The following is a 12,014-nucleotide window of genomic DNA, read 5'->3' on the forward strand; positions in this document are numbered from 1 at the left end:
AAACAAGGCAAGGGGAATACATGATAAACGGCAGGATCCTGGGAGGCACCAAGTATCAGAGGGACCTTGGTGAGCACTGAGTACACTGGTCCCTTAATGTAGCAGAATACAGTGGTTAGGCATATGGTATACTTGCCTTTATTAGCCAAGGCATAAGAGTGTAAGAGCAGGAGGTTATGCTGAAAAATGTTGGTTAGGCCACAGCTAGAGCAATTGTGTGCAGTTAAGGAATACATATGAAAATGAAATGAAAAGCGCTTATTGTCATAAGGAGGCTTCAAATGAAGTTACTGTGAAAAGCCCCTAGTCGCCACATTCCGGTACCTGTTCGGGGAGGCTGGTACGGGAATTGAACCCACGATGCTGGCCTGCCTTGGTCTGCTTTAAAAGCCACCTATTTAGCCCTGTGCTAAACCAGCCCCATATTATAGGAGGGATCTGGTAGAATGGAAAGGGTGAGGAGAGAGAGGAGATTTACCAGGATGTTGCCTTGGCTGGAGAGTTGTAGCTATGAGGAGAGATTAGATAGACGGGTTGTTTTCCTTGGAGCAGGGGAGACTGAGGGGGGGATGTGATGGAGATGTATAAAATTCTGAGGGGCATAGATAGAGTAGACGGGAAATAACTTTTCCCCTTGGTGGAGGGATCAATAGCCAGGGGGCATAGATTTAAGGTAAGGGAAGAAAGTTTAGAATTGATGGGAAGAAGGGCAGCACGGTGGCACAGTGGTTAGCACTGCAGTCTCACGGCGCCAAGGTCCCAGGTTCGATCCCGGCTCTGGCTCACTTTCCGTCTGGAGTTTGCACATTCTCCCCGTGTCTGTGTGGGTTTTGCCCCCACAACACAAAGATGTGCAGGGTAGGTGGATTGGCCACGTTAAATTGTCCCTTAATTGGAAAAAAAAATGAATTGGGTACTATAAATTTTTTTTTTTTTAAATGAATTGATGGGAGGAAAACCTTTTCACCCAGAGGGTAGTGGGAGTCTGGAACTCCCTGCCTGAAAGGGTGGTGGAGGCACAGACCCTCATAGCATTTAAGAAGTATTTAGATATGCACTTGCAATGCCAAGGCATATCAGGCTATGGGCCAAGTGCTAGAAAATGGGATTAGAATAAAGCAGTTGTTTTGGGAGGGGTTAGAGAGAGCAGGCAAAATTGAATTGCTTCGGTCCAAAGTGCCTCTGAATAATATAAATGACGCAACACAAAGATTAATTGAATTCATACATTTAATTTGTTTCAATTCTCTCCTCTGTTGTGCAGCATTCAGAAGAAGAGCCTGGACCTTCATGTGCGCAGGCATCACACGGGTGAGACATTTGGGTGTCACTTATGCATCTACTCCTCTCCCGACAAGCAGCTTTTGCAAAAACATCTGAAGAAACACCAGAATGGGATGGAAGAATCTTTAAGGAGTGTTCAAACGACTTCTGGAGTGGAGCCATTTACAACAGAATGTTTTGTGGGAGCCCCTGACATCCTGCAAACTGGCGAATCGTAAGAAACTGTGAGATCGTACATCTGGAAGCTTGAGAGTCTAAAAAGAAAAGCTGGGTCAGCTGGACCAGCTGCTATTATCTGGATACTGGAGGAGCTGGCAGCAATGACTAAACTCACTGGTGGCGTGGAGTATGTTCCAAGATTGTTAGCATTCTGAAAGACGCTTTGGTATGTCAAAGTTAGAATGTGCCACTGGACTGTGAGAAAATAGTGTCTCTGTTTTCCAGCCATTTGGACCTTTCACAATCGAGCATGCTCAACCCCAGTGCCACCCCCTGCTTATTTATTTTTCAAGGGAGAGTTTAAGTGGTGGGATTCATTTAATGTTAACTGTGTTTGCAGCAAGGCTGACCCAAAGAAATTAAATATGTACAAACCAGAGAATGAAGATGTCTCTTAACAAAAATTATATCACTGCTGTATACTTCTAGTATATTGTTACTAAACAGTGTTCCCGAACGGGAACACATGCTTCTAAAAAAAAAGAGGTGGATAAAAGCAAGTTTGGCTTTTACTTCAGCTTTTCTGCCACGTTTGGTTTCTGTCACATATTCTGATGGTCCAACTGTTAGTTTTGAGTTTCCACTATTGCATCATTCAGAACTCTGAAATGTTTCTATCACCACACAGCCTGCAAGTGACTAGCTGGTTGCTTGCAGCAAAATTGCATTGAGATTTTTATATTGTTATCCAAAATTCTCAACAAATGCAGTGAAGCTGCTAATTAAAAACAGACTAATACTGACACTTAAAGTTACAAAGCAGTAGACAGTGAGGTAGTAGTAATGCAATTTTTCCTGAAGGAACAACAGCCTAGAAATCGTATTTGGCAACGTTATTCGAGCACTTGGTTTGATTGTGTTAGCCGTGACTCATTGGTAGCCCACTGATTAAATCCTCAACCAACTTTGGTAAAATTGATATCTGGGCCACGATCTAGTGGCCCTGTTAGCCGCGGGTTAAAATCCCGTGATGACCACTAAATCTCGCGAGCAACCAAAAAGGGGATTTGCGCCGGCAATATCTCAGTTTGAAATCTTCCCCACAGCCCCAGCTCAGAAGGTAATCAGATTTGTGCCCAGAGAGGGCATAAATCTGATTTCCATGCACTTTTTTTTCCATTAAGGGGCAATTTAACATGGCTTATCCACCTACCCTGCACATCTTTGGGTTGTGGGGGTGAGATCCACACAGACATTGTGAGAATGTGCTAAATGCACACGGACAGTGACCCGGGGCCGGGATCGAACCCGGGTCCTCAGCACCGTGAGGCAGCAGCGCTAACCACTGTGGCAACAGCTGCCCATTTCCAATTATTATAATAGGTCCGACCGTGACGTCACACTGGTGCGAATCGCTACTGGATTTCAGAAATGAAAACCTGCCATGATGACCACGCCGGGGTGGGGGCATTGACGGACAAGGCTGTCTACGGCCCCTGGGATTCTAATGAACACTGCCAAGAGGACGCATGCGGGGAGCTCTGGAAGGGGGGGGGGGGCCTCCCCTCCTCCACTTGTGAGTGGGGGTAGTGGGTTGGTGATTCCCCTTTTGCGAGTAGGGTTGAGGGGTTTTCCTGATGTCTGTTGGGGTGAGGGGAGGCCTTGATTTTAACTTTGAGATCAGGGTGCCCCAATCTCAGTATCCCCGCTTTGCTGGCATGCCCCACCCCACCCAAAAGCTGGTTGTGAGATCCTCGCCGGCGATATGAAATTGCGCAGAGTGCCGCTTACTCAGGTGAGAAACAGCGCCTGTGAAGCAGGCAAGTTTCACATCGCTTTTCTTGCCTGATCCAACACTCTGTGCAATTTTGGGAAAATTGCAGCCCCGGTCTTTAATCTCACAGCTGTTTCTAGGATTGGCCATTGCATTTCCCTTCGTTACAACTGTGGCTATACTTCAAGAGTACCTCATTGGCTGTGAAGGGCACTTTGGGGCATGCTGCCGTTGTGAAAACTGCTATATAAAATGCAAGTTCTTGCTCTTTTTCTGTAATTTTAAACTTGGCACCAGCCCATTAAAAAAATTGCATTTCACATACTTTAAGAGAATACGCCTGTAAATAGTGTCAAAAGCAACTTCCAATATCTCTATTCTATAAGGAAAATGCATAATGATATGACCATTGTATTGATTCGCATGGATTAATTGCAGTGTCAGTTCCTTTAAGTTTGTTGGAATACCATGCATATAGATGAAGTATAGGACACAATTTGATTGCAGAAGTGGTGTTGAAATATTTGAGCTCAACGTGAAGCCAGGGTCATGTTGCCAAAGATGAACAACCTGCAGTACAGTTGCTCATTAATATTTCACTTGCAATCCAGAGAGGCACACCGTGATGTGGTAACAGAAGAAATGTGCCAATTGGGTCCAGTGGAGTTGCAGGTCGGGGCGTGAATTGGTGTTTGTCCTGCTGCTTCAATTCAGGCAGAGAAATGTAAAACTCCAATGCCAAATGATACAGCGGCCTGATTTAAATCACTAACTCTTAGTGCGACCCTGAGAACCGCTCGATGAAACCATTGCAGTTTCCCTTGGCTTTTTAAATTTTTTGGAAATGTTTCATGTGTTTGTGGAGGTTTGTTTTGTTGGAACTTGGCTTTCAACAGTTCTGTAAGACTGCATTCAGTATTCTGAAGGGATATTACATTTGCATACTAATTTGCTGATTCCAACATCTTTTTTGGAATACTAAAAGACTCAACATATCCCCGTCCCCCCCGTCCAATGTCCATGAACCTGGCTAACACCCAGCTCCTTTATTCTTTCTGATTTCTGAAACTACTCCGGTCTCTTGCTTTATTGTAATTCCCTCTGCCCTCAATGCGTAGTTGACAGCGCTAAGAAAGCAAAGATATGGTGGTCTCCACATGACTGACATTTCGTGGGTCACCAAATGTATCCCAGTGACCTTGCGAACATGCTGAACTGGCTTAATGTGCTTTTCCCCTGTGCCCTTTCTGATCTCTGTGGCTAGATAGCACATCAGGCAGTGAATTCACCATTGAGCCATCTGGGGAACCTGGTGCTTTTTAAAAAAAAAAAATCTGTCCCTCAAGTCAGCCTCCAGCCGCTCCATTAACTCAGCAGCTGGGAGAGCTAGAATCTGGAGCTATCCAGGATTTGGGGTAAATGGCACATCACGGGGGCGGCACGGTGGCACAGTGGTTAGCACTGATGCCCACAGCGCCGAGGACTGGGTTTGATCCCGGCCCTGGGTCACTGTCCGTGTGGAGTTTGCACATTCTCCCCGTGTCTGCGTGAGTTTCACTCCCACAACCCAAAGATGTGCAGAGTAGGTGGATTGGCAACACTAAATTACCACTTAATTGAAAAAAAAATAATTGGGTACTCAATTTATTTTTTAAAAATGTCACATCACTTGGTGTATTGAGGCATTGGTTTGGAATATATTTTATACAAAGATGGAAAAATGATCAGCAGTGACCTTTGCTATAACTATTTAAGATCTTTCAAAATATATTCTGTGTGCATTAAATGCTTTGTATAAAACGGTAGCATGGTGGTTAGCATCAATGCTTCACAGCTCCAGGGTCCCAGGTTCGATTCCCAGCTGGGTCACTGTCTGTGTGGAGTCTGCACGTCCTCCCCGTGTGTGCGTGGGTTTCCTCCGGGTGCTCCGGTTTCCTCCCACAGTCCAAAGATGTGCGGGTTAGGTGGATTGGCCATCCTAAATTGCCCGTAGTGTAAGGTTAATGGGGGGATTGTTGGGTTACGGGTATACGGGTTACGTGGGTTTAAGTAGGGTGATCATTGCTCGGCACAACATCGAGGGCCGAAGGGCCTGTTCTGTGCTGTACTGTTCTATGTTCTATGTTCTTACATTGCTGGGTGTAATATGAAGCTAGAGTGATATGAAGGCCCCACATTCGGTACTTAGCTTTTGCTGAACAGGTTGATCTCAGCTGAGACGGCGGTTTATTTTGTTCTTGTGACCAACGTGAGGAAAGCCACGTATATTGTCCATCTTTGATTTGTTGCTTCAGGAATGGAAAATGTACTTAGCAGCTTTCACAATCTTGGGTTATTTCAAAGAATGTTGTCGTGATTATTGTACTATTATTGAAAGACAGTCAGTTTTGTAATGTAGGAAACGTGGCCGCCAATTTGTGCAGAGCAAGCTCCATACAAATGGCTATCAAACAAGTGACCAGGTCTCTTGGGTATTGAGTGAGGTATTAATATTGTTCGGCACACTGGGGGGAAAAATTCCTCTACTCTTCTTCTCCATGGCTAAGGTGGCCAGACTGACACCCTGCTCCCTCTGTTTTCTGTCTTTTCTTCCCCATCACCCCTTGCCCTGTCTAGTTTGGATCCCCACGATGGTAGCAAAGCTAAGAAATAGACTAGTTTAGCCTGTGATTATTGGAAACCCTTGGAACTTAAATATGTGAGCATCTGGTTTCTGAAGTAATAGCTGTAACCAGCAGGTCACAGTGTGGCTCAGGTTTTAATAGGCAATGTTGTGTTCCAGTTACCCATTAATTGCACAGTATCAGCGGTGTTTGTGTTTGAAGTCAGGGCAGTTCATCATGCTAATTGATCAGCAGTCCTCGTGCAGACTTGCAGCTGTATTTGTTTATTTTCTGTTGAATAGGACATTAGGAGGTTAATGGGTTGATCTGGCTAACAATCTGTGTGAAATTGATTTCTACCGATCAATAAAGTGGGTTCCAAAAATCTCGGATAGCACAATATTTCTATTTGATATATGCATTATTACACCATAGCCTGTACGTCAGAACATTATCGAACTGTTCCCGTCTCTGTGCGAAAATGTACAATCAAGTGAGAGTGACGTGTGACGGCATTTCTAATTTCAGCTAAACAAGGCGACTTTTATCAGGCGAGACAAAGTAAAACCCAAATTAGGCAGTTTTAATTTGTGTCTCTCGTTTGCACAAGTTGCTGTATTGTTTAAACAGCAACACAGAAGCCCCGGTGTGAATTTAAACTGATGTCTGACAAGGAGCTGTGTACAGAAGCAATGTTGACTCTGGGTGGAATGTAATCAGTCTCTTGATTACGAGCAATGTTTGAGAAAAAGGGCTCTGGAACTTAGTGAAAGTGGGAATGAGAAAGGGTGTGGCACTTGTGAATTAGCACCAGAAGAAACTGCTTAAGGAATCACGGAGAGCTACTGGAACAGAAAGTGGTTTTTAAAGGGATCCAGAAAGCTTTAGACCGCAAAGTTATTCAAACCCTTTTGTAAAGCATACCATATATTTGTCTTAACTGTAATGTGCTTTTAGCAATTTTGATGGGTATATACATAAATAATTATATCTTTCGAATAATTCTTGTGTCACGTTTATTGCCCACATCGTTAATTTTGCTGCATTTTCTTTCAGGCCACCTCACCGCATACCTATTTATTGCATCACAAATGTATCCGGTATTGCAAAGTTGCCTGTAAACCCAGCTCCCAACGCCGTTTGCACCGTTTCACAAATATTGGCATGTGCCCTGTATTCTGGTTTACCCCCTCAGTCAGCTATTTACCGCTGTTTAGGGACCTGCTGTAAACAAACAAAATGCATAGGCACCATTCCTATTACGGACCTTCGTGGGTGTTCTCTCTCACTGTCTGAACAGGACAATGCAGTGACCAGACAATAATAATAATCTTTATTGTCACAAGTAGGCTTACATTAACACTGCAATGAAGTTACTGTGAAAACCCCCTAGTCACCACATTCCGGCGCCTGTTCGGGTACACAGAGGGAGAATTCAGAATGTCCAATTCACCTAACAAGCACATCTTTCGGGACTTGTGGGAGGAAACCGGAGCACCCGGAGGAAACCCATGCAAACACAGGGAGAACGTGCAGACTCCGCACAGACAGTGACCCAAGCTGGGAATCGAACCTGGCGCTATCAAGCAACAGTGCTAACCACTGTGTTACCGTGCCGCCCTTAGATATAAAATTAAAAATACAATAAAGTAATTGTGCCTGAAGTGAAATTACTCCCCATCTGAAAAGTGTGCCATTATTTTGCAATAATATCGACACACCGCCTGACCAGATTACACACAGGCTTGGGTCTTGCGGTGTCACACCCAAAAGGTCAGTGGCTCTTAATAGGCTGCTGCTCACAAGGCAACACGACCCATTCATTTTCAAAATCTCTGGAAAAGGATAGGAGAAATGAGATGTGGTGCAGGACTGATCCTTTTGACCGTGTGGCTCTGAATGTGCGACACCAGGAGGTGCTATAGAGAAAGGCTTTTCTCTTTGGAATTGTGGGCTTGATCCTTTGCTGAGGAGATCTGTTTGAAATGCCTACTTGGAGATGGAGGAGCAAACCTCCTAAATTGGTGGATTGAAAGTGCAGTTGTGGAAGAAATTTTCCGGGCTCAAAAGACTATGATAAGAGTACCCATACATCTACATCTAAGTCTGTAGCCTTACAATGAATGCTTACAAGAGTAGGCCATTCAGCCCCTTGAACCAGTTTTGCGATTTGGTTAGATCATGGCTGATCAATGCTTCGCCTCCATTTACCTGCTTTTGATCCATACCCTTTAGTACCAAGTTCTCACATAAACCCATCATAAAAGATTCAATCACCTCAGTCTCCGCAATGTTTTAAAACGAGAACAACAGATTCCCAATGCCCTTTGGTAAAATGTGCTTCCCTGACTTCATTTCTAAATTTAAGATTGTACTCCCTGTTTTAGATTTCAAAATGTTTATCATGCTTCTCCTGTAAGTAGATCCATTTGATCATCCCTCGACCTTTTTAATCCCAAGAAACTACAAACCAAATTTCTGCAACCTTTCCTCATAATTTATCCCGCTATCATCATTCTGGTAATACTGTACTGCACTTCTTGAAACTGGTGCATTCTTCCCGAGGTTCGGTGCCCAATGGATCTTACCAACTCTCTATGCAACCGAAGCATCCCTTCCTCATTTTTCCAACTAATTTGACATAAGATGCCAACATCCTATTAGCCTTTTTTGGGTCATTTTTGCACCTGTCATCTGGTTTTCGAGATCTGGATCCATAGACACCTAAATCTCTTTAGGCCTTCTTAGGTACTCACCTATCGTCATTAACAATTCTGGTTTAATGAGGACTGTAGGAGAGCGAGCCAGGAGAAGCACTAAGAAGACCCCAAAAATGTGGTTCTAACCTGGTGAAGTGACTACATAGCACTCATTGGGTTTCCCTTAGATAGGGAAGATGACTGTCTCCTGTAAGCGTCAAATCATCTGTTGTGCGTTCTAAGCTGGCTGGGGAGCCCAATTGCAAATCTGCATGGCTTTTCACAATGCCAGCAAGGAGGTATTGTCTGATTTTGTTGGGACTGCCTGCCCCTTCCAGCTTGCCTTTTGTCCTTAGCTGCCTGTATTTTTTTTTTTGCTGCTTGAAGAGAGCAATACCACTACTTCATTTCACTCCCAAGGTATTTCTTTCTTGGACATTATTTTCCTACTCCGTAGTGGGTGTGCCAGATTTCCTGAAATTCACCTGCAAGGAATCCTTGAACTTAAATCTTGGCCTACCTTGCAGGTGATCTTTAAGTTGTCAATACATGACAGCCTTGGAGATGTTATCACCAGTCATACTATATGTCCACTCCAATTAATCTGTGCCTTGATGTGAGCTTCAGTTCCAGATATGTCTGCTCTTTGCTGACTGTGCTGCTAGCTTAGCTTAGGTGTCAAATTGTAGGAGTCTTCCCTGCCTGTGTTCAAAATGTTTGAGACAGCAATAATTTTCCATCTAAATCCCTGTGAGGATAAGGCGTCCAATAGCAGGGAAATGAAGATTTCTCTCCGAGCTAAGCCATTCCCAGCAACTCCAGACCAATGAGTTTAAAAAGTGCCAGAATGTGGATGGGTTCAATAGCTGATTTTTTTTTGCAGGGCCATCTTGTTATTCTGCACAAGGGACCACGTTCACCCTGAGAGGCACAAACTGACACCCACCATCCAGCTTGCTGGACCCAGAGGTGAATCACAGCCAGGAGGTGCTGCATTTGGAAGGCATGCACTTTTATACTTTCATAAAGACACAAGACTGATGTAGAGTAGAGGCTATTAGCGAGACAGTGCATTGGTCCACTTTTTTGGGCAGATGTCGATATTTCTGTTGTGCATTGGACAGAGTGGCACTTAAGAAGGGCCTAGCCCTGCATCTCTCACTGCTAGGTGAATTGGTGCACCGTTAATTGCCAAATTTGGCACATATCCTCTACCATTACTTGAAACTGCCGAGAAGCAGAGAAGGTGATGGATTCAGCCATCTTAAAAACCACTGACCGAGCCATTCCTACCGTGATACTTGTCTGAAGGTCCAGCACATACGATTTGGATTTTACGGGGTGCTCTGTTCTTTGCCATCCTGAATTGAAACGTCAGTTGGGAGTCCACCCACAAAAATTTGTCTGACATGCGACTTTTCTACGTTCATCGGTGAGTTGGCTCCTGCCGAGATTCCCGCCCATATCGGGGAAGAGGTCCCGACATAGAGAGTTGCCAGCCAATCAGATTAGCTGGCAATCCCGTAGTACCAGCAGTGCCAAGTTTGAATGTTTACCATTTGCGGAACTACAGTCAGTTCCTGAAGAAGAGAAAATGCTGGAGCTGGACTTTCAGCAAGTCCAGGGTATTGGCGAGGCCAGCCTGGCATGCTCCAATGAAGGGCTTGAGGCATATTTGGATACCAGAGTGGGCAGGTTATGACCTTTGAGAGGGCGGGCGGTGATAATCTCTTTGGGTATAGCGACCCCAAAAGCACCCAGTAAATGTTGCCTTGCCACTCATTTGGCCTGGGCTTCTCCATATTACAGGTGAGAACAGATTAGACATTAAGTGGTCATTAATTAGCAACTTAAGGGCCTCTATAAGCCCATGGGTGGGTGAGATGCCCGACTGCTCCGCCAATACCTATAAAATGGAGATTGGCCGGGGATAGGTGGGGGGCAGGCCATATGTTGGATTTTCTAAGCATCCCACTACCTACACCCCCTTGCATGCACCAGGAGTGCCCTAAAATCCAGCCCTACGTCCCGAGTTCTGATCTATCAATGCACTGCTAAGTAGACGTTCCTTGGTTGTTAGACTCAAATGGCCAACCAATAGACAGGTGAACCCAGTGGGGTGTCCACCTTGAGAGTTATGGATTTGTTAACTTGGATTACATCGACTAACAAGCTGTAGTGGAAAATGAATGAAATGAAAATGAAAAATGCTTATTGTCACGAGTAGGCTTCAATTAAGTTACTGTGAAAAGCCCCTAGTCGCCACATTCCGGCGCCTGTCCGGGGAGGCTGGTACGGGAATCGAACCGTGCTGCTGGCCTGCTTGGTCTGCTTTAAAAGCCAGCGATTTAGCTCAGTGAGCTACACCAGCCCCTATGTGGAGTGATAGATCCATAAAAAGCAAAATTAAAACCCTATAAATGCCAACTGGGTCCCCCAATTCTCTCCCTGCACCTAATGTACACTAAGGCAGACTTTTATCCATAGCTAGTAATTCCCAGAACTGATCGCTAGTCTGCCGCCAGGCACTTAGCTTGAGGGACGTCACTTCACATCAAGCTTGGCTGAACAGGAGTCTCTCCCACTCTTACTGCCAGCCATTGGTGTGTTTGGAAGGATTAAAAAAAAAATTCCAATGAAGAGGCAATTTAGCGTGGCCAATTCACCTACCCTGCACATCTTTGGGTTGTGGGGGTAAGACCCATGCAGACACGGGAGAATGTGCAAACTCCACACGGGGATCGAACTCGGGTCCTTGGTGCCTGGAGGCAGCAGTGCTAACTACTACGCCACCATACCGCCCCGTGTTTGGAAGGATATCCAGGTTGACACACGCACGCTATTTGGCTGTGTTGCAAACGGGCCTTCCTTGACCATCAAGTCCTAGGGTGGGACTCAAACCCAGAGCCTCTGGCTCAGAGGCAGGGATGCTGCACAATGCACCACAAGACCTCCTGTAAACTGAGTACTGCAACAAAACAAAATCTTACTGCTATTAAGATACTGCAAAGTTGCTGAAGGCTATTCAAAGCCATGTTTGTTTGCAGGGACACAAAATGACAGCAACATGTACAGTGAATTAGTATGATTTTCAAACGTTTAATTAAGAGGGACATTTGAAAAGGGCAATCATCCACCGCTCTTAAATCACAACCTGGCCACAGAATGGTGCCCTGTACACATCATGAAATAGGCCTAAGGCAGACATGCCCAGTGACACATTCCCTATTTCTCCTTCCTACTGACACTGAAGCATAATCATTCCCAGAAGATATATATAAAAGTAATTGCTGTAAAATATCAGTTGATGGCCATTATTGCCTTGGGGAGATGTGGTGAACTCGATTCGCAGCACTCCTTGGAAAAAAAAACAAATGTAAAAGATTTACACACACTCCCATAGACCTAGCAGGGTCAGTGTGGGAATATTTGATCTGAAAAGAAAGTTTGACCTCATCAGAGAGGAAGTGCTGTGCACTGAATGTGCTGTTGCCT

At 44.8% G+C, this 12,014-nt stretch overlaps 1 protein-coding gene across 3 annotated transcripts in view; it reads left to right on the top strand.

Moving 5' to 3' along the window:
* Positions 1 to 4,550, top strand: part of si:dkey-154p10.3 (oocyte zinc finger protein XlCOF6) — a 43,329-nt gene extending 38,779 nt beyond the window's left edge. For all 3 annotated transcript variants that reach the window (XM_038796654.1, XM_038796656.1, XM_038796655.1), the window contains one exon: positions 1,265 to 4,550. In XM_038796654.1, the coding sequence (XP_038652582.1) occupies positions 1,265 to 1,502 (238 nt within the window). In that variant the 3' untranslated portion in view covers positions 1,503 to 4,550. The remainder of the gene's footprint in view (positions 1 to 1,264) is intronic.
* Positions 4,551 to 12,014: the final 7,464 nt, after the last annotated feature.

This window comes from Scyliorhinus canicula, chromosome 5, assembly GCF_902713615.1.
Source record: "Scyliorhinus canicula chromosome 5, sScyCan1.1, whole genome shotgun sequence".
Taxonomy (NCBI): domain Eukaryota; kingdom Metazoa; phylum Chordata; class Chondrichthyes; order Carcharhiniformes; family Scyliorhinidae; genus Scyliorhinus; species Scyliorhinus canicula.